Source organism: Neofelis nebulosa, chromosome 13 (assembly GCF_028018385.1).
Source record: "Neofelis nebulosa isolate mNeoNeb1 chromosome 13, mNeoNeb1.pri, whole genome shotgun sequence".
Lineage (NCBI taxonomy): Eukaryota > Metazoa > Chordata > Mammalia > Carnivora > Felidae > Neofelis > Neofelis nebulosa.
Genome location: NC_080794.1, coordinates 13,203,399 through 13,226,681, shown reverse-complemented (window position 1 = coordinate 13,226,681; position 23,283 = coordinate 13,203,399). Strand labels below are relative to the sequence as shown.

General features: G+C 41.4%; 1 protein-coding gene and 1 non-coding gene across 3 annotated transcripts in view; both read left to right on the top strand.

The window, feature by feature from the left end:
• The window catches only part of A1CF (APOBEC1 complementation factor), a 77,776-nt gene extending 61,218 nt beyond the window's left edge, over positions 1–16,558 (top strand). The window contains exons 7-12 of one of the 2 annotated variants that reach the window (XM_058696317.1): positions 1,582–1,679; positions 7,042–7,315; positions 9,285–9,466; positions 11,840–11,976; positions 12,978–13,120; positions 16,328–16,558. In XM_058696317.1, coding sequence (XP_058552300.1) covers positions 1,582–1,679; positions 7,042–7,315; positions 9,285–9,466; positions 11,840–11,976; positions 12,978–13,120; positions 16,328–16,479 — 986 coding nt within the window. In that variant the 3' untranslated portion in view covers positions 16,480–16,558. Of the gene's footprint in view, positions 1–1,581; positions 1,680–7,041; positions 7,316–9,260; positions 9,467–11,839; positions 11,977–12,977; positions 13,121–16,327 lie in introns of both variants that reach the window. The other variant, XM_058696316.1, reaches the window with a different exon arrangement.
• Positions 6,599–6,705, top strand: LOC131494207 (U6 spliceosomal RNA). Its single transcript, XR_009253254.1, has one exon. It is a non-coding gene; the product is annotated as a U6 spliceosomal RNA (small nuclear RNA).
• Positions 16,559–23,283: the final 6,725 nt, after the last annotated feature.

The window sequence follows — 23,283 nt, the reverse complement described above, 5'->3', positions numbered from 1 at the left end:
CAGAGAGAGAGGGAGACACACAGAATTGGAAACAGGCTCCAGGCTCCGAGCCATCAGCCCAGAGCCCGACGCGGGGCTCGAACTCACAGACCGCGAGATCGTGACCTGGCTGAAGTCGGACGCTTAACCGACTGCGCCACCCAGGCGCCCCAACTATTTTACAAATTTTTGAATTTCACAATAGGTCTTAAATCTTTCTGTGTAAGCATACATAGGTCTATCTTTTCTCTTTGAAGACTCATTTCTTTTTTTTTTTTTTATTTGTTTGAGAGAGAAGGTTGGGGGAGGGGCAGAGAGAAAGGGAGAGACAGAATCCCAAGCAGCCTCCACACCGTCAGCACAGACAGTGGGATGCGGGCTCCATCCTGCAAACTGCGGGATCACGACCTGAGCCGAAACCAAGAGCTGGACGCTTAACCAACTGAGCCGCCCAGGCGCCCCTAAAGACTTATTTCATTTGATATGAATGTACCAGATTTAATCACTCTCAGGAGAATGGACTTTAAGTTGTTTTATTTTTGCTACCACAACAGTGAGAGCTAACGTCCTCATATATGATCCTTTTGCATATAGGAGTGCTTCTGTAAAAGATGTTCCTCAAGGGAGAATTCTTGGATATCTACATCGTTTCCAACATGTAGATATTATGAACAGCAGGGAAAGAACTATCTTGGTTTTCAAATGTTCTTTCAGAAACTACCTTTTTTTTTTAATCAAAAGACTATCAGATCTCAGTTAAGAGATCTGAGTTCCAGTTCCTAGCTGTGTGAACCCTTACAAGCTCACCTTCCTTGTTAGAACCTTAGATTCCTAATCTTTAAGTTAAAAATAAATTAAGGTCAAGTGAATTATTATTTTTTTTAATTTTTTAATTTTATTTATTTTGAGAGACAGAGAGCAAGGGGGGAAGGGAAGAGAGAGACAGAGAGAGAGAATCCCAAGCAGGCTCCACACTGTCAGCACAAAGCCTGATGCAGGGCTCGAACCCACAAACTGCAAGATCGTGATCTGAGCCAAAACCAAGAGTTGGACACTTAACTGACTGAGCCACCCAGGCACCCAAGGTCAAGTGAATCTCTAAAAGCTTAAAGTAAAGCATTGCTAAAGTCTCTCCTAATTCTAAAGTTGTACTACATAAATCAAAAGAAATAAAATATTTGTCTGGGGGAAAAGCCATAAAATTTTATAAGGTAATTGCCTAAATATATATTTATAGGATGACCAATAGTTCAAAACAATTGAAAAAATATTTTACCAAGTATAAGTTACTATTGTTTACATTATATAGAGACAAAATAAGATAATGCTTCTACTCTTAAAGGTCTTATAATCTAGGAAGTGGAAAACACAAATCTATAATAATATGGAAGAATATAGGTGACATAAAAAAATTACAAACAAAAGCTTCTACTGAATGTGTACAATTGCAAACCTGGACATAGCAAACATTCTCAAGGAGAACTTAACCTAAATAGTAAGTCTGAAAAAAAAAATCAAATACTCTTGGAAGCCAAATGCTAAAATGTGCCATTCTCGGTGTTGTCTCAAGGTTGCTAATGGGGCTACTTTCTCTGCTTACAGGTGCTGTGGAGAGGGTAAAGAAAATCCGCGACTATGCTTTTGTGCATTTCAGCAGTCGAGAGGATGCAGTTGAGGCAATGAAAGCTTTAAATGGAAAGGTAATATAGGACAATGCGCGTGCGCGTGCACACACACACACACACACACACACACAAGTTCCACCCAAGTTTGGCGTGGAAATTTTATTCAAAAGAATGATCCCGCAAGTCTGTGTCACTCAGGCTTTCTCTACCTCTAACATGACTGTCTCGATCCATTGAAGATGAACAGAAGAGTCAGCGACAGAAAACACCATGGAGATGTGGCTCCTGTGTCCGGTCCTGTCTCTAATTTGGGCTGATTTGAACAAGTCACTGCCCCTCAACTTCCTTCCCAAGTGGGGGATTGGAGTATTGGCGTAGGTTATTTCAAGGTGTTTTTCTCAGGTGAAACTTTCTGTCATTACTTTGAGAGATTATCACCTCAGTAGTGCAATATTTTGGAGGCTGATGACCAGAAAAGATGTCAAGGTCACTGCTGTCAGTCCGCCCTCAGAGTTTTGATCTCCCTACTCTGGAAGGCTTTGGGTCTCTTCACCTTGCCAAGAATAAGGTCCAGGAAAAAGCTAGTTTCTAAGTCCTTTCTCCTGACTTGTAAATAGAAACCAATATAATATTTACTTATCAATGCAAAAAACATTAAAACCCTTTGGGGCACCTGGGTGGCTCAGCCAGTTGAGCGTCCGACTCCAGCTCAGGTCATGATCTCGCAGTTTGTGATTCAAGCCCCGCGTTGGGCTCTGTGCTGACAGCTCAGCACCTGGAGCCTGCTTTGGATTCTGTGTCTCCCCCTCTCTCTTTCCCTCCCCTGCTCACACTCTCTCTCTCTCTCTCTCAAAAATAAATAAAAATTTAAAAATATTTAAAAAAAACACTAAAACGTTTCTATAGACCACTTATCTTGCTGAATAATGTCTGGGATACAAAAAAAACCCAAAGATACTTGTCAGCAAGCTAAAAGTCTACCAGAGGAATAAGTACACACACATCTTTCATAGTTCAGCCAAATAAGTTTCATGTATATATTATATATGTGTGTAAATATGTGTATATGTGTATATATATGTATATGTGTATATGTATATGTGTATACATATGTATATGTTTATATATGTATACACATGTATGTATACACATGTATGTGTATATATATGTATATGTATATAAGATAAGTACACACACATCTTTCATAGTTCAGCCAAATAAGTTTCATATATATATTATATATATGTGTATATATATGTATATGTATATATATATGTATATGTGTATATATGTATACACATATATGTATACACATGTATGTGTATGTATATGTATATGTATATAAGTACACACACATCTTTCATAGTTCAGCCAAATAAGTTTCATATATATATTATATATATGTGTATATATATGTATATGTGTATATATATATGTATATGTGTATATATGTATACACATATATGTATACACATGTATGTGTATGTATATGTATATGTATATAAGTACACACACATCTTTCATAGTTCAGCCAAATAAGTTTCATATATATATTATATATATGTGTATATATATGTATATGTGTATATATATATATGTATATGTGTATATATGTATACACATATATGTATACACATGTATGTGTATGTATATGTATATGTATATAAGTACACACACATCTTTCATAGTTCAGCCAAATAAGTTTCATATATATATTATATATGTGTATATATGCGTATATATATGTATATGTGTATATATGTGTGTATATATGTATGTGTATATGTGTGTATATATGTGTATATATGTATATATATGTATACACACACACACACACACATATATATATATATATATATATTATATATATATACATAAAAAGTGGTGAGTATATCCAAAGGAAGGAGGAATGAGCCATTCAGAATCAGAAAATCTTCGTGGAGATGAGAAGATGGTAACTATAAGAAGCCATAAAAATTGGGCAGATTTCCCAAATCAAAACACATGGAAATGGAGAGGCAGTTTCCGAGGCACAGAATTTGGAAAGCGCAAGAAGTGACTAAGGAAGGTGAAAGCAGAGCGATTCAGTTAGAACATGATGCACGCAGGGCTGTGTCGCCTGTCAGGCTTTGCACCAGTCAGTCCTCACAGCAGCCAGCTGGCAAAGGGGCTAAGTACAGAAGTGTGAGTGCAGGGAAGGGGAAGCAAAAGAGTGGAGGAGCTGAGGGTCACCGCACCCCTGGGGTCAAGGCAACAAGGGGCGGGAGACATCACAGGAAACCTCAGAGAGAGAGGACTGGGCAGAGCAGTTCTCCTTGGGAGAAAGAAGCAGGGGTATTTGGCCGAAGGACATGGCCAGCAGCTAAGGGAGTACCTCCCAGAGCAGGTTCATCAGTCACAGGGGGCTGGGCTCAGGGGACAATCTGGGGTCCACAGACATGCTTGAGTCCTGGAGGAGAGAAAGTACTGACTCCGAAATGCAAAAACTGCAAAGCAGAAATTCGTGCAGATTTAAATACACGTCCATGAAGCAAATCACCACCTCATCTTTATCGACGATCACATTTAGTGCCATAAAGCTGTTATTACTCTGAAAACAATTCATAGGTCAGTTTCTCCATTTGAGAACATTCCTGAGGATACATGATGAATGCTGAGAAGAGACGGTCATAAATTAAACGCTAATAATTACATTGAAATAATTACGATGGAAAAATGCTCAAATTGTTCCCAAATTTTACAGCTAGATAAGCTAGGTATATTTTTTAAAGATGTTATGTTTGGGGCCCCTGGGTGGCTCAGTCAGTTGAGCATCCAACTCTTGATTTCAGCTCAGGTCATGATCCCGGGGTCATGGGATCAAGTCCCACATTGGGCTCCACGCTGACAATGGAACCTGCTGAAGGTTCTCTCTCTCTTTCTCTCTCTCTCTCTCTCTCTCTCTCTCTCTCCCTTCGCTGTCCTTCCCTCCCTCATTCTCTCTCTCTCTCATTTTGAATAAGGGCTTGAAGGAGGGCGGGAAAGGAAAGTAGGAGAAATCTCTATGTAGGGCTATAGGGCACGAATTGAAAACATCCGGGAACTGACTGGATGTCGGAGTGAGCAGGAGCCATTGGCTGGTTTTCAATATGGGGGATCAGGATGATACTGTGGGGGAAGCCAGGAAAGGAAACCTATTTAGAGAGAAAGGGGATGAACTGAGCTTTGCATGTGGTTCTCTATTCTAGAAATACTTGTGGGTGTCTGTGATGTGTAAGGAATTTTTCGGGGCTTGGGAATATACCAATGAATAATATATCACCCTAGGTCTTGAAACATCTAGAGCAAATCACTAAAAGACAGTCCTGAGTTTAAAACACTCAAGGGGCGCCTGGGTGGCTCAGTCAGTTAAGTGTCTGCCTTTGGCTCAGGCCATGATCTCACAGTGCAGGAGTTCAAGCCCCACATCAGGCTCTGTGCTGACAGCTCAGAGCCTGGAGCCTGCTTCAGATAATCTGTCCTCCTCTCTCTGTTCCCCTCCCCCACTCATGCTCTCTCTCTTTCTCTCTCAAAAATAAATAAGTGTTAAAAAAAATTTTTAAAACCACTCCTATGGGGACAATGAAGCACAAATTCTATTACAATATGGAACCTGACTTTGCAGTAAAGAATCATTCCATTAAAAATGTCTCTTGATAGGAAGGTCTATAAGCAGAGACCTATTTGGGTCTCTCTTACCTTCCTCAAGACAGGACTGAAGATAAAGAATCTTATTACCAAGACCACCCCCTTCCTTTGATACTCTGATCTGTTGCTTCTAATTACATCAACACCATTGTAAAGATAGGTGAATATCATCAGGATTCTTTCTCAGTATATTCCAACTAACATACTCGAGACTGGCTCTTGCTGCTAAAAAGTAGGGCAGATATCGGAAACTAAGAACAAGTTGCCCCAAGGTTGACCAAAATGGTCATAACAACCATGAAGCACAACTTTGTCCGGCCAACCTCAATGACCCCAGAATGGACTGAGGCTCTCACCAAATGGCGAGCTGCTATGACAGAGAATCCTTGCAGGAACACTTCATATCATTCCTTTCCTTTATAAAAAATAGAGGCTCACAACATTCTTATTCGGAGGAAGCTACAAATGCTTCCTCGCAACACCTTGTCCCATTGATAAGAAATACGTCAATCCGTCAAGCATTTGTTGAGAGCCATCTTTGTCTCGTGTTGGCAAGCAAGAGAGAAAAGCGAGTGGCACACATAGATCTGCACACATCCATTATCTTCCACGTCGGGATCTGTTTGCAAAATGTTAGAAACTTGTGGCAGAAGCAAACACCACTCCAATAATTCTTGAGGACACATTTTAAGAAGTGTGTGACTTGAGAAATCACGGGGCTTCCCCTGGCTTCTCTGCCAGTTCCCAGCTGTGCAACAGATCAAAAGGTTGCTTCACGGGTACCGGGGGGGAAAGTACAGTGGCCTCCTTGATCCCTCTTCCCTGAATAAGGCCCCATTTTTAAGTCTCTTTTCTTTTCTAGTAAAAACTTACCTATTGTGTAGCCGCTCTACGAAGTAAGCCATTTAGGGGCACCTGGGTGGCTCAGTCATTTGAGCGTCCGACTTCAGCTCAGGTCATGATCTCACGTTTCGTGAGTTCAAGCCCCACGTCAGACTCACTATGATCAGCGTGTCAGCGCAGAGCCCGCGTTAGATCCTCTGTCCCCCTTTCTCTGCCCCTCCCCCAGTCAGGCTCTCACTGTCTCTCTCTCTCTCAAAAATAAACAAAACGTTAAAAAAATAAGAAGTAAGCTATTTAACTGGCTGGCAGCTAGAACGACCTGACTAGGCTACCCATGCCAACGTGCTAACAAGCGGTAAGATTTCTTTATTGGTGTCCTTTCACCTTCTTTGTGCTGTGCTAAGTAGTAAAGATTACGTTCCACCCATTATTAACCTAAAATGTCTTAGAATTACATAACGTGTAATTTAAAACATATATATCTCGTGCTCGCTTCGGCAGCACATATACTAAAATTGGAACGATACAGAGAAGATTAGCATGACCCCTGCACAAGGATGACACGCAAATTCGTGAAGCGTTCCATATAAAAAATAAAACAAAAAAATAAAACATATATATCTCATAAAAATATCACATAACTCTCTGTTGCAATGACTGTATTTGCATAATTTATAACCCGTATGTCAGCAGACAGTGGTCAGTTTGTCACTGTGAAACCTGGTGCATATTATGTGCAATGTACCAACAAAATGACTCAGGAAAACTCAACTGACCCACAAACGTGAACCGATAAAGAGACAAGATATGTGTAAGCGAAACAGTGAACAGAGCAGCAAATTGACTAACGCTCAGGAGACTAGGGCTCAGCCGCACTAGGTTGCCTTCATATCTTCTGATGTTGTTTCTTCTTTGCTCTCTACAACAGGTGCTAGATGGTTCCCCCATTGAAGTGACCCTAGCCAAACCAGTGGACAAGGACAGTTACGTTAGGTACACCCGAGGCACGGGCGGAAGAGGCGCCATGCTGCAAGGAGATTACACCTATTCTTTGGGCCATGTTTATGATCCCACCACAACCTACCTTGGAGCTCCTGTCTTCTATGCCCCTCAGGCCTATACAGCAATTCCCAGCCTTCATTTCCCAGCCACTAAAGGACATCTTGGCAACCGGGCCATTATCCGAGCCCCTTCTGTTAGAGGTAATGCTCATCAGCTCTTGCCCTGGAATAATTCTACAATTTCAAATGATTTGTATTGCAATAGCCTTAGACAAATTGGATGGGTCCACCGGGAGAAAAGGACTGGAAAATTGTTCATGAAAAATCAAATATTATTATATCAATAGTTGTCCTTTCATAAAAATCTTTTTTCACATTACAACTGGTTATTGGAAAAACTTGGTCAGGACATAGCACAAAGGAGTCTAATGCATACATTTGGTCTTCGCATGGGTGCATAAAGTTTGCACAGACTAAATAGTTAGCTTCTCCCTTATCATTGGACCACCGCCATATTGCAGTCATTTGTGACTCATTAGAAAATTTACAAATGAAAGCAAGGATGGGCCAATGAAAACCAGTTATGTCAAATAGCAAAAACACGTCAAGGCACATGTGCCTTTGAGGGCGACTCAGGGGCCTATTCGTATATAAATCAAATTATCATAAACATGTTCTAAGAGACACATGACATGCTTTCATTTGACCTCCTCCCAGGATTATGCGCTATGCCTTGTAAAAAGCCACACTAGTGAGGAAATAAATTTATTTCTCCAGGATATGGGGAACTAAATAGTAAAGTCCAAATAGAAAAAAGACTAACTACTAAATGATAAATCTTTCCTATGTAATCCTATAAGAGTTCCAAATGTTCAAGCAGTGTTCTGGGCTCAGTTCAAGCAAGATAGATGAAAAGGAAAGCATTTTTTTTTTAATTTCTAGTAAACTAGTTTGTCTCTGCCTAATGGGATCCTTCAGAATGGTCCTGCTAGGATGTAGTTAATGCCAAAAGAATCCCAGTTCTGTCTTCCAAATATAAAACCATTCTGGGCAACTTGACAACAAACTGTGTATTTAAATCCCATCCTTGGGTTTTAGTTAGAAGCAAAGGGGCATGTCAGATTACTGTGGAAACTATCCTCTTACTGTGTTTTACTATTTTTCAGGAAAACTGAGTTGGCCATCCTAAGATCTCTAGTCTTCAACAGCCTTAAAATTTCCATAATCATCATAAAATCACTCTACCCAAGATTATAATGCTAAAGAAATCATCAGGTTTTCCTCTGGTATAATCTGTCTATGTGGTGGCAAATTATGTCATTAAAATATTACACATTTGTAATCTGAAATCATATTATTAAATAATGCATACGTTAAATATAAATTGGCAACCAGTTGTAATGTAGGAAAAAAACAAACTCCACTCCAAGGGGAAAAAAATACCTTATAACAAGAAAGGAAATCAATGAATGAGATTCATGGATGAAGGGTAATCAATTTAATTTTTTTATCAACTTTATGCCATCAGTAGGAAATCAAAGTGGTAACACAGCAAAGCAAAAAATCAAAAGGAATCTATTAATGAAACTCAATGGGAATTTAAGCCTCACATTGACAGGCCATGAAACAGAAAATAGTGAACTTAAAAACCTGTATTCTCAATGTTCCATTTCCCGACTGATCACTGGGGACGGAACTATTGGGGAAGCTAGAATTCATTTCTGATTTCCTGATTGAAGATAAAAATGCAACTCTTATTTTAATACATGTGGTCATAACACGCTGGGATCTTGAAATAAATGCCTTCCCAACATTTATTAGCCTATAGAAAAATATCAACAAAAGGTTAACTGCAGACAGAAGTTGCAAAATTTTTCTCTGTACCAAAGTTTTAAAGTTGCTCGTGTACTTAGTGATGATGGCTTTGATAGGATTGCTTTCTTCCCCAGTCAAAAAGAAAACACACAAAAACACACCTGTGGCGACCCCTACCTTTTGTTGAGTTTCATTACATCAGAATCCTAGAGTTTTCTGTGCATCGTCAGGGCGGTAATCAATGGGACTTGGGCTAACTTTTCCATTTCAGTAAGATTCAGGGTGATTTTCTGGTGGTTTGATTCAGTTTAATGCCTTCTTACATTCCTAGAAATTTACATGAATGTACCTGTAGGGGCTGCGGGAGTAAGAAGACTAGGTGGCCGTGGCTATTTGACCTACACAGGCCTGGGTCGTGGATACCAGGTCAAGGGAGACAAGAGAGAAGACAAACTCTACGACCTTTTACCTGGGATGGAGCTCACCCCAATGAATCCTGTCACTTTAAAACCCCAGGGAATTAAACTTGCTCCCCAGGTAGGTAATGTTATTCCGGAGATAGTTTCCTTAAGTTAGGCCAAAGACCTTGGTACACCTTTAGTCAAATGATTTGACTTGATCCCTACTCGGGCCACTGCTCGTTTTGTTTTGTTTACATAGATAAAGCGGCCAATCGACACAATGAGAGAATGCCCCACTGTTGAGTGTCACTGTCCCATTTCACTCTTCTTCTTAAAAATGAAGTTTGACACCCTAAATAATCTGAACAACTGGAAAACGAAGATCCTACTAAGAATTATTAACCAATACCTTAAATGCAAATAAAGTGCAGCAAAGACCCTGACTCAAAATAAATGCCTACCGTGGGGGAGTAGGCTAATGGAGAGTATTCGTGACAGGGAATGAATAGACCACTCTTATGTGCCAATAAAGGACATCCTTTATTGGAAACACTGTGGGGTTCTTTAATGTTTATTTATTTTTGAGACAGAGAGAGAGAGAGAGAGAGGTGAGTGGGAGAGGGGCAGGGAGAGAAGGAGACACAGAATCCAAAGCAGGCTCCAAGCTCTGAACTGTCAGCATAGAGCCCGATGCGGGCTTGAACCCACAAACCGTGAGATCGTGACCTGAGCCAAAGTTGGACACTTAACCTACTGAGCCACCCAGATGCCCCATAAACACTATGTTTAAGAGATAAAAACCACGCTACCGATGGTGATATCATTACCCATATTAACTATGAGATGCCATCACTCTTATCCAATTAAGTCTTCTACAATAATTATAGTTGGGCAGTGATTATGGGGAATTTTTAATGTTCTCATTCCACAGCTCCATGTTTCTGCTTGAGGCTGTGGTTTTTATTATTGGAAAATTAAAAGTTATAAAAGCTGTTCCAGTATGGAAAATGAATTAACAGGGGTAAAAATAAAACAAAACAGGATGCGTTAACCCTTAGCCCGTGGGTGTGCAGTACCTCTGATGGCCTCCCCGTAGAGACACTGGCTAAAGAACCAGTAACCGGTCGTTCAGAGGTACAGTCTGTGGACCCTAAAGGAAACATTCCTACTCCAGGCCCAAAGGTATAAGCCCCCAGGTTTATGGAAGTAGGCCTTATGATTGCAAGCAAATAGAAAACTTGGTTTTCTAACAGCTCATCCTGAGTACTATTTTTGCAGGATTGATGGTTGTCTTACACATACACATTAGTTCATCTAAGGTTGCTGCTATCCTTACCCAGGCAATTAAAAATAAAGATGCCTATCAGAGTGGTGAACAGCAACCATTTGTTTATTCAAAAACCATTTATTGGCCATGTATCACGCACCACGTATTGCGTTAGGTGCTGGGGATGGAAAAGAGAATATAACACGGTCTTTGCCATCAAAACTCATATGGCAATCCAGTAAGAGACAGCTGACACATAAGCCAATTAATTGTAATAAAATTAATTGTAATAAAATCATGATGAAGCCTTGCTCAGAAAACACTAAAGCTTGTCATCCAATCTATCTTGGGTTAAAATTTAAAATAAGGCACCTTATTAAAGAACTAAGATACTTGGAAATCTTTTAAGAAAATAAAAATTGTTATAAATTCCATGTCATAATTCTATGAGCTGCCATAGCGTGAGGGACAATCTCTCCTTCTTGTATTCAACCCAGATCAGAAGTTGGTCGTGGTTTATAGTAATATGTAAGGAACCATCTCTAGCAACTATTGAAAGTTCTTTAATTTGTCTCTGAATCTCTACAACTACAGCTTAGACACTGAAGGCTGTGCCAACCCAAACCAACAGAGTTGGAGCCTTAACAGTTCTGCGGTGGAGTCATGAACGCCCGCCAGGAGCAGAGAGACAAGGACTGTCCCGTACAGTCAGCAGTTGTAACCCCAGTAACTAGTAACCCATTAAACTTTTTACCTTGATTTTTACGAAAATGTAAAGTTAAAACCCTATGACAAATGACATGAAGTAGGAATATATTCTTAGGTTATTTTCTCTAAACCACTGTAGACAGAAGGATTGAGGGTAATGAGGAAATCCAGCCACACAGTGCTGAAATGTCAGTTTTTCTTTAATGGAATAAATACATCCAACAAATCATAGAATTAAGCTATGGGTAAAAAAAAAAGAAGAAGAAAAAGTTACGGCTAATGGACTGAACTAAAAACATTAGAATAAATGGCGTGAAAACGATTTTTGTGAATTAATAGATGTAACATTTTAAATGGAGTTCAAGTTGAGTTTGTCTTAAAATTGTATGAGTCATTAAACCATGTGGCGTTTTATATTTTCTTACATTAGCTTCAACACTGAAGATTAGAGTTTAAAACCCTGAAAGTTGATGAAATAGTGCAAATACGACAATTGGAAGGAAAATCACTTTTTTTTTGTTTTAATTCTCATAGTTATTAGAAGAAATTTGTCAGAAAAATAACTGGGGACAACCGGTATATCAGCTACACTCGGCCATTGGACAAGATCAACGGCAACTATTCTTATACAAAATAACCATTCCTGCCCTGGCCAGCCAGAATCCTGCCATGTGCGTAACATCTCCAAATTCCTAATTTTCTAAGATTTTTAGAGTAAGAGTCTCCAGTAAATTGAGTGTATTTTGTCACTATCTTTTTTTGAAAATGTTTATTTATTTTGAGAGAGACAGAAGGTGTGCGTGAGCAGGAGAGGGGGAGAGGGGGAGAGGGGGAGAGGGGGAGAGGGGAGAGAGAGAGAGAGAGAGAGAGAGAGAGAGAGAGAGAGAGAGAATCCCAAGCAGGCTCCATGCGGTCAGCGCAGAGCCTGACACGGGGCTTGATCCCACGAACTGTGAGATCACGACCTGAGCCAATGTCAAGATTTGGACGCTGAACCCACTAGGCAACTCAGGTGCCCCTACGTTGTCACTATCTATATAAGCTAAATATTTCAGTCTACTGCCTACTCAATTTTCATTAAACACAAACGTCCAGTCGTGTAGCGGGATAGAGGTGCCAGCCTCTCAAAGGCCCCATGTTTCAAACAGACGATGAAGACTGCATAGCATCATCCACCAATGAAGAACTTCAGATGTAAAATGTAACGGAAATGAAAACTGTCGCCCGTCTTTTACCTGTGCAGCGTTCAGGCTGAACCACGGGAAATCGCCACGTTGTACATCATGACACCGTGCGCGGTCACTTAAATTTTGGATCAAAGATCGTCTCTGGGAGTGGGTATCCCCGCCTCAAGCCCGCGTCTCTGCACGTTTTAGGAACTTTCCTGATTCACGTGCGCAGTAGAACAGCCATGCGGTGCGTTAGGCATGTGCCCCAGGAATATCGTATCCACCGCTGAGGTCCTGGGTCAGGTCACAAATCTCCCTGCACACACACGCACACACACACACACACACACGTACAAGTCTTAAATGCAAAGAGAATGAAAACCACGCACACAAAACCCCACTATCCGCTCATCTGCAAACACTAACAGCAACGGACTTTGCTCCCATCTCAGCCCTCAGCACCCCAAATTTAAATGCCTGCCCCGACTGGATATGTCTTGCAGCCACCCCTTCACGCCTCCGAAGCTAAGTGCCTACGTGGACGAAGCCAAGACCTACGCGGCGGAGCACACCCTCCACACCCTGGGCATCCCCACCGACGGGGCCGAGGCCCCCACCGCCCCCGCAGCCGCCGCTGCTTTCCCAGGTACGGAAAATTGTGCCGGGCACGGCAGCCCACCCAGCGTGTTTGGGAAACCCTCCCTTGAGACCATGGGCCCTTAGAGCTCTTTATGACCCCCACCCACAAGAAATCTGACTTACACCATCTGTGACCAAAGACGCTCCCCAGGTGAGTGGACCATCCAGGTAGGACAGAGAGGAGTGAGGGGGGAGGGTGGGAGGAGCAGGGGGCCAGGCTCGGCTCAGCTTGAGTAGCAGCATGATCTCGAAAGAGCCAGCCTCTGCATCTGGTTGGCTTGGGTTTTCACTTTTAATGAGAGAGGTTGGAACTGCCTATTAAGAGTTGATGTTCACTCGAATGCTCAGGGCACGCCAGGTGCTCGCCTAAATGCTCCGCATGCTTTATGCTGTATCAGTGACGCTCAGGACCCCGCAAGAGGTAGGTTGTGGCATAATGCCCATTGTGAGCTGAAGGAACCAAGGACAGGGATGATGAAGTAATTTGGCCAAGGTCAACTGGCTTTTAAGGAGCCCTTGGAGTATCTGCACTTTTCTCATCTTCAACTCAACTTGACTTTCATTGCTTTGCTTTCTGGAAGAATCGTGTAGACCACGCATTTCTTAAGTTATTTTAAGTCGAAAACTCTGTGTGCAAGAGAGAGTCAGAGACAGATCGAGATCCTTTCAATATGTGAATAATCAGCCCTCATTTTATCTGCTCTATAATTTTGGTCTGGAGCGCACTGTTTGCTCAGAATAAAGCCTGTCTGTAGATCGACACGCCTCCAGGGTCACATTTAAAAGACTCTTATTTATTATTATGTACCTACAACCAATGCTAACAATTAAAAAGTGAACCCTCTAGAGATTCAAAGAAACCAGATGACAAATTTGTTCTGGAAATGTTTCCTTAACAGTTAGGTTAAGTAACTCCGTTCAGTTTTAGCAAATAAAAGTTCATTTCTTTTGAAGAAATTGGTCATGAGTCACTGCATTGGCATACCTCCCTTAAGACAAATTAAGAGATCTGACTGGACCCAGAAATAGGGCATTTCTGTCAACCCATGCATTCATTCGTATATTGGGCACATACAGGCGTGAGAACTGTCTGTTGCTCACGAACATAACACCTGGGCCCATTCTGATTTTCTTTTGTTTCTCAAAAGTTGCGAATGTGTTTTCCATTCTGGCAAGCAAGGTTGCAACCGGTGAATGTGACCTCAATGCCAGCTTTGTTCTGTAGAACGTGGAGAGGATGTGTGGCGTGCCCCCATGAGGTTGCCAAGACCACAGCTGCCAATGCACAGGGCAGGTCCCCTGGGCTGTGCTGGGGCCATCACAGTGAGCTGTGTGCGAGCTGTGTGCTCGCTTCCCACACAACAGGGTGTTGACATGTCAGTCTCCTGGGGGTCCTGTGCCACGGCTTCTCGGTTCTGGGAGAAGTTTCAGCCCCTGTCTTGTGGACAGCTGCACCCCAAAGCCACTTAAATAATGTACTGTAAAAACAAATGAGCCACTGTCAGAATTTTCCAGTTGCACATTGCAAAGGATTTGCTTTTACCTAAGAACGTTTGCTCTTGTCCTCACTTCTGTTTGCTCCCACAAGAAGTAAAAAATATTTAGGGCATGAGAGTTGTCTTGGGGACGCCTGAGAATCTGAGAGCCTCTCTTATAACTTTGCTGTGGAGTCAAGCAAAGAATAATGGGTCACAAGGGAAGAATCTGTTTAAATTCCAAATACTCTTGCACTTGGGAAATTAGCCAAGTTGAAGAAGAAAATTCAAAGTCCCTAAAATAGAAATACACCACACACACACACATGCACATGCTCTCTTCACACATGTGTATTTCTTACTCACTTATTTAGAAATACTATTTCCAAAGTCAGGGAAGTAATCGGTAACACATTTCTCATCTCGTTGGAAAACAGACTGGACTTCAGTCGTGCCTTAGTCAGCATTACTGGCCAAAGTGTTCAAGCCAAGGAGTGGATTTAATTTTTAAAAAAACGGTCCAGCCAGTTTCCTGCCACCACTTCCTGAGAAGCCACCAGAAAGAAATCAATGTGTCTGGGGTTGGGATGATGGCCACCGCACATAAACCAAATGGGCTTTTTCTTTTTCTTTTCTTTTTTTCTTTTCAGGTCCCCGTTTGTTGCTTAAGTATATTTTTCCCTTTTTCTTGTCACCTGCACACTTTTTGGGTCGTCTCAGAAACGGTTTAATTTTGATCTAAAACGTTAACAGAGAAACATTGCTTTTAGGTAATAGCTGTTTTCTCTAAACGTGGATGTCAATCAGCCAGACGTGATATTAATGTGACTGCCCGTGATGGCCTCCTCACCACTCAAACCCCTTAGTTGTCTGAGGGTGAGGACAAGCATCGTGGCCTCCAGACAGCTTGCTGGTGAGGCAAGATGATCTTTGCCCTTCACGGTCGGGTCTAAATGTAAACAGCCCACGTATTTGCTTTCATGGTGCTACGTAGAAATACGCGAAAACGCTCAGTATTTTTTCCACCAGTCTACCTACTCCCTATACGTCCTTCTTGGACAAAAGCAATGAGTTTTTAACATTTCACTCAGATGGGAGTGGGGGCACAAAATCAGACCCACAGAGCCCCCACTCCTGCAGCCCTGCCAACCTCTCAATCACCTCTCCTCCTTTGTAAATTTTGCGACCCTCTGATAAAGACCCAAGTCTCAAGTGTAATTAACTCAGCATCCTGTTAAGTTTCTGTTTCTCCGACTCGATCTCTGGTGTTTCCGATTCTGCAAGCATGAAGTGGATAGGGCACACATAGTTGACCTCGCTTTGAGGAACACTGTCCCCTAAGTCACTGAGTCTAGATATTATGTCTCCTGAGTTCCCTTTTTAATTTCTTTTAATGTGGATTTGTGAGAGAGAGAGAGAGAGAGAGAGAGAGAGAGAGAGAGAGTGGGGGAGGGGCAGAGGGAAGGGGGACAGAGGATCCAAAGCAGGCTCTGGGCTGACAGCAGACAGCCTGGCGCGGGACTTGAGCTCACACACCGCGAGGTCAAGACCGGAGCCCAAGTCGGACGCGTAACCGACTGAGCCACCCGGGTGCCCCAGGAGTTCACTTTTTTAGAGGGACGTATTAAACTTTTGGCTTTAAGCGACGTCAAACTTTCATATCCCAAAAAGAAGACAGTTAACCAAAAGGGAGGACACCCGGATGCCTTTGCTGAAGCTCTCTCTGCCTCCTTCTCCAGGATACGCTGTCCCTAACGCAAGTGCACCTGTGTCCGCGGCCCAGCTCAAGCAAGCGGTGACCCTTGGACAAGACTTAGCAGCATATACGACGTATGAGGTCTACCCCACTTTTGCAGTGACTGCCCGAGGGGATGGATATGGAGCCTTCTGAAGATATCTTTCTTTTAATTTAAGAATAAGACACACACAACTCTATCCGGAAGAAATAAACCTCTCACTCAGTTTCCTTACGATCACAAGTAATACTTTTCCTAAAGCGATGCCTTGCCCGAGACTGGTTAGTGTATACTAATTGTAGAATCATGATAGGAGGCTGTATTCCCAGTGAAATCAAATGTCGAGCAGGCTTTTGTCTAACAGAAAGCTAAAGAACCATTGCCCCAACAGTCATTTCTCCCAGGCTCCTAAGGGACCTGGTGACGGGTTTCTGAACCCTGACAGTGTAAAGAGAGACCTGTTAACCAGCAAGCGTTCAGGGGTCAGCAGACCTGGGCCAGAAACAACAAAGAGAGCCATGTGAATTCCAGAGTCTTAACCTGGGCTCACAGCTGCTTCTGTGACACAGAGAGTCACAAACAGGCAGGGTGGGGGCCGGGGAGGACGCTCTTTGAAAGGCGTTCGCATTGCCCGCTGCGTGGGGTATGTCCTCAGGCTGGGGTCTGTGAAAGACTGCCCAAGGTCTGATGGGGTCAGCATCACTTCCGTCCAAAAAATGCCCCAGGTCAGTCTGTCCTAGGTCAGCATCTTTGTGGCCCCCGTGACCCCTGGGGACCTCCTGGAAGTCAGCGTGATGTGCTGCAGGTAACGATAAAATGAACCCGGGCCCGCTGTTTACTAAACTCATCAGCCCGCACCTCTCCTTCCCTGGAACCCCCATCCTTGCCAATGGTCCCCCAACACAGTAATCACCCTGGCGTAAAAGGACTTCTCCTTGTAAACTTTTCGCTTGTTCACATTGATTTGTTTTCATATCTGTCTCACATGGCTCGTGCCTGATACCATAAAAAGGTGCATCAGATCTACTGATCATCACTTGTGACGCTTTTTCCTACTCAGCAAAGGGGCTGTGAAGTCTTTTCAAACAGAGGAGTGAAGATCCACTCTCATTTCTTTGGACTTTTTGCAGCATCCAGTCCACCGTCCGGCATTCAGAGACTGTTATATTAACGTGGGGTCAGCCTTGGACTGTCTCACCCACTCGCATGAAATCTGCCCACAAATTCTCTACCTTTCCTCCCTTCTGTTTTCAACAAGTATCGGACAGCTTTACCGTGTCTGAGCCCTTTGGTCTTGAACTCAGCACAGAAACCTTACACCCACCACTGCCGATTGATCAGAAGCTGATTCTTAGACACCCAGCCAGGGTGCTGTTTACCAAAATCCTCGAGGGCTTCAGGCCTCTCTCCAGGAACATCTTCTAGGGATACGGGTGCTACGAAAAACCAGGATGGAGGGAGCAGAAAGCTCTACTTTCTTGCCATACATGTAAATGACTGCGTCTGTATCAAAATAGAAATAACCCAGGTCTGAACTCCAAACACCTATCACTACTGTTTCAGTCTCATTAGTGGTTTAAGACCTACACTACCAGAATTTCCATTTAAAAAAATCCTTTGGCCCTGGTAAAAATTCTACAGGACTCAAAGGAAGACATACACATGAAAACATAGAACCATTAGTCAACTCTTGAATGGGATCCTGGGATCCAAAATCAGCCCAGATTCCAATCAAAATCAGCTAAATTCCAATAAGAGTTAAAAGTCCTTGTAACCTTTCATTCTGTTAATTCTAATCAGGTATCAAAGGCCTCAAGGCTAAGCTCACTCAGAAAGACCCGGTGCTTTCAGCTTTACATTTTGATCCTCATATTCCCTAGGATAGTGGCTCCCAAACTTAACTGCACATCAGAAATACCCGGAAGGCTTTTCAGAATGCCTTTACCAAGATGGCGCCTCATATGGATTACATTAGAATACCACGGGGTGATATTCTCGGTACTTTTTAAAAATCTCAGGTGATTTCAATGTGCAACTAACTTTGGGAATGGCCATAATCTTTCCATTTCAACCCTGTCTTCAACCCTTAATGTCTTCCTTTTTTATTTCTTTTTCATTAAATAGAAAAATGCAAGAAAAATTTCTCTAAATAGCCAAATCATATTTTTACACATATTCGTCTCATAAAAAGTACAAATTTGAATATAATTCATACTGGCTTCAAACTAACTTTTGGACCAAACTAGTTTTAAAAATGAGGAAGTGAAAAATTCCTCCATAAGCAATTTTGAGGTCCAAATCTACATTCCTGGACAGACCTGCTTTTATACTCAAAAAGAGTAATTACATTGAGGCAGGCAAATTCCCACTGAGTCCAAAAAAGCATTCCAAACTCCAAGAGCAAAAGCTTTAGTGTTCTTTAAAATCTCTGGAAATAGAAAAGATTCCTTCTACATGTCTCGTCAATGCAAAATAGAAGGTTTCATCCAGAGGAGTTTTAAATTTAATCAAAATGAACAGTTAGTTAACCACAGGAATCTTTTTATGAGAAAAATCATTATTCTGGGTGAAATCATAATGAGTTTTTTAAAGGCTAAGAAGAGAAGCCTAAACATACAAAAATAGCAAAGTATCGAGAATTGCCACTTGAACACCAAAGAAACACAGGTATTCGTACATTTACCTCGTAAGGATGGATTGTATTCAAGCAAGTAACTATGGTTTTACTTTTTGCTGAAATTTTACTTCATTCTAGTAAAATCGAGAGAATACTTTGAATTCCATTAGAACCTATTCGTAGAAAGTATCAATGTGTCTGTAGTGCCATATGTATTGACTTTGCCCAAATTGAGTCATGTAGACCAGCTCCAGCTATAATGAGTTTGGAACTTTAAAAAAAATGAGACGTTTAAAAATCAAGTGTGGGACCACAGGTTTACTTCACATGATGTTGATGTTTTTGGACGTCAGAAACTAGCACCTGTTTAATACCTATCGTACCTTGTGCATCAAATCTATTTTTTGTTACTTCTTGCTTTCTTATTTCCTAGAAAAGACTCTTCACAGAAGAAACTAACATGAGTAAACCAACCAAATGATAACAGAGTGCCAAACCAATCATTTAGGAGCATCTAGTAAATTAGAATTGAGTTTCTAAGTTTTGGTACTTAATAGCTTAGTGAAAATTAAAATTAACCACCGTTACTCACGAGAAATGGTACAGTAGTGAGATTAGATATCTATTCTCTTACCCGTAAGAGTGCTGCTTATTCTCCAATTGCTATATTTCTCTCCCACGCCATTTACTGTAACAAGAAGACCATCTTTACCTGTAGTAAGATACAGTTTTCCTACAGAGCCAGTTCTTGCCTCCCACCTGTGCCCAAACCTGGTATCATGCCAGACCACACTGTGTTGGCGTAAAAGCACCCAAAATGCTGCTAGAAAGCTACCTCATGTTAAAAAAAACATTGACTTCAAAAAATATCTAACAAACCACAGGTCCTGGACTTTTTAATGGTGAATGGAGATCAAATTATAGCTATGTATTAATAGCTATGTAATTTAATAGCTATTGTGGCTATGTAATCGTTATGCAGGAAATTAGGTTTAGTTTTACTTAAAAGTTTTTGTAAACACAACCTCCCATTCACATTGATTAGCTTTTCATAAATATTGCCTCAATGTAATTTTTGATTTATGTCCATTTTCACGATATGTTTTAAATGACTGTTTTCTAGTTCTGCCTTGGACAACTGGGTCACAGTTTGAATCCATGGGGACAGGGAGATTCTCCAGGGTGGCTTTTCAAGAAGAAGAGTCAGTAAAGACAGTAATTGGAGTAAATTGTTTTTGTATCCAAAGCTACAAAGTTTGGTAAAATATAGTAATGTTGCGTAGCTCCAGGACCAGCCAAGATTTCCCCCAAATAACTTACAACTAACAGTGAGCAGTGTGCCCCAGGGTTCACACAAGGCCATGGTCATTCATCGCCTCCTTGACTTCATTCGTACAGAAATACCCAGGAGACGAAACAACTTATATCTTTTACATCTTGGGGATACATTTTTACCTATATATAAATACCTCTGTCCAAGACAAAACCGAGCTTCAAGTATGACACTTACAGTAAACTTTGTGGTAAATACTTTTACAAGAAAACATTAACGGCAAAATTTGGGAATTTCAATGTACTTCTTGGAAGACAGAGAAACTAGGGACCCAATATTCCTACCTGACATGGAATAGTTACCTACTGCTTTTTGTTGAACTGATCACCAAATATGATGTTGAAATTCTACTTCATTCTAGTGATGTCTTGAAAATGCTTCAAGCTTTACAAGAACATAGTCATAGAAAATGTCATGTATCCACCAGGATCGATGTTTGCCTTTGCCAATGTTAGGACTAAGCCAAGCATGTCCTGCTGTAATGAGTAAAAAACCATCAGAGAAATGAGACTTTCTGACCTCCATGCCAGATCACTTTGCTTATGGACTAGAACATACAAAAACTTTTTTCAACAGAAAATTCATACAGAATATTCTACCGAATTCTACAGAAAATTCTACAGAGAATGTCCATTTTACAAGCCAGGTTTTTCTTACAATATTTCTACAAGAAATAGAATGTGTGAGTTTAATAGGGAGAACAGTGCATATCTTGAACACATACACTCACTGATGGGAGAATGTGAACTTTAGGCATTCCCAGGTCACCTCAGTTTTGTAGAAAAGAGAAAAAGAAAGCCTTATACTTCAGCTAATAGTGAAAAGAAACTGGTAAACAATCTGGAAGTGAAAAATAATTCACTCATTTGCCTAGAAACCAGAAGCCCCCATTCATTCGAACATGCCTGGAATGAGATCTAGAACCCTTCTACACCTCCCTCCTCCCACTGTTCTCCCGTTTGGGGAGAGAAATCAAGAAGAATATTCCTTGCATTTTCCTTACTTTGTCTAATGGAAGGGGAGGTGCCAAGAAACAGCACTTTAAAGAAAATAAGCTGCCTTCAGAGACTTCTTGGAGACTGAAGAACATCAACCCCACTCGGGGTTAACTATGTCCCTCTGGGATGACAGTATGTTCTGTTTGCCGGGACAGCCCTGTTTATCAATATTAACAATAACCCTTCAGACTCACAAATGTGTCCCAGTTTAGACAACAAATTATACAGTGACCTCATCTTCTTGGCTCCTTTTCTTTTCTTGTCGTTCCTTTTTTTTTTTTTTTTTTAATCTTATAGAATTGGCTTTATCCTCTCCAGAACAGGTGCACGTTAAAGGAAAATGCCCAACTGACTTCTTTCTGACGGAGGTAGGAGCAGAGAGAAACCAAGAGAAATGTGTCGTCCTCTCATTTATGATTACCCTCAATCTCCTCCCCACCCAGTGACCCCACCACCAACCCTTCTGGTCCTGGTCGTCCTCCCCAAGCCCCTGGGCTCTGGGTCCTGAGCTCTGCCACTGGGGCCAGATGGGACAGGGAACAAGATGAAAGGTAGGGCATTGGGAGGGTTTTGGAGGATTTGGCGGTTCCTTTCTTCCTTAAACCAAGCTCCTTATGCTGCAAACCAGGAAGGACTTCCAACATCAGCCTTCCTCGTAAAAGGGACGCTGCTTTTTCCCTTCCGTGTTTTACAGATTTGCTCAAATATCTGCCTCTCACGTCGACATTACTGTTGCTCATGAACTATCCTCATATAATCTCATATAAAGTGTTGAATATTTCTTAATGGAGAAGAGTATTGACAGATACTTTCCTTTTTATAGAACTTCCTTTTACTCTCTCATTATTTTCTCCGCTGATAGTAAGAATTAAATTATAATCTCTATTGCTATAAACCAGAGGCCTCTATTTCATAGAATGGATGATTCGTCTGTATTTATTATGCACCTTCTCCTCTGCCGGAAACTATGAACGGGTGTGTGTGTATTTCCACAGCACAGTACACGGTCCCGTGATGCATCCTCTGCATTTTTGCAAACTGAGTGTAATTGCACTGAAGTTCACCAGTTCGTAGCTTTTTTCACTTAGTCGGAATCCCCCAAATTAAATCAACCCTGTTCTCAATTTTAAGTTTCAGCCATTAGTGTCAAATACAAGGTGGGTGCTGTAAGCCTTGGCAAAGATGACTTTCACCCTGGACCTGTTATTATTGTGATTTAAGTAAAATGAGTTTTCAAAGCCCTTTCCCAGGAGAAATAGCAAAGATAGTGCAAAAAAACAAGAGGAAACAATCTTCGTTAGCAGTGCAGATTTAAAACAGACGTCAGCAAGGGCACCTGGCTATCTTAGTCAGTGAAACACATGATTCTTGATCTCAGGGTTGTGAGTTCAAGCCCCACTTTGGGTGTAGAAATTACTTAAAAATAGAATCTTAAAAAAAAAAAAAAAGAGTTCTAGTTGCTGTACATCCTCACCAGCACATGACACGGGCAGTTTTATAAAACACAAAACAAAACAAAAACACATGCTTTGAAACGTGGAATTGCCAAGTTCACCCACTGATTTATGATGCTAAAGAACAGGTAGCCAGACTTTGTTATTCACTTGAAAACAGTTTGTTATTAAGTATTTCTGGATTCTAAACATACTCGTGTTTAGACAATTCAAAAACCTTTTGAACAAGCCTAGCTACACCTGTATGGTTTGTAAGAAATGATTTGCAATGCAGGATACATGCTCTTTTCAAATGGCAATTTTATTTTGAAATTTGGCACTTTTTCCTGTAATTCCTAAGAGATTTGGGGGATCTTGGGACAAGAGCCACAGATGAGTCTCTTTACATCAATCCATCATTATCACTGGTTTAAATATTTAGTGTAATTGTTGGTATTTTTGTTTCTATTCCTTCCCGAGTTCTTGCTTTCTCATTTCTCTGACTGCATTACAGCCAGATATCGTTACCTCCTCCCAACAAAGAGAATGCCGTCAGCAAACTGTGTTTCTAGTTTCCA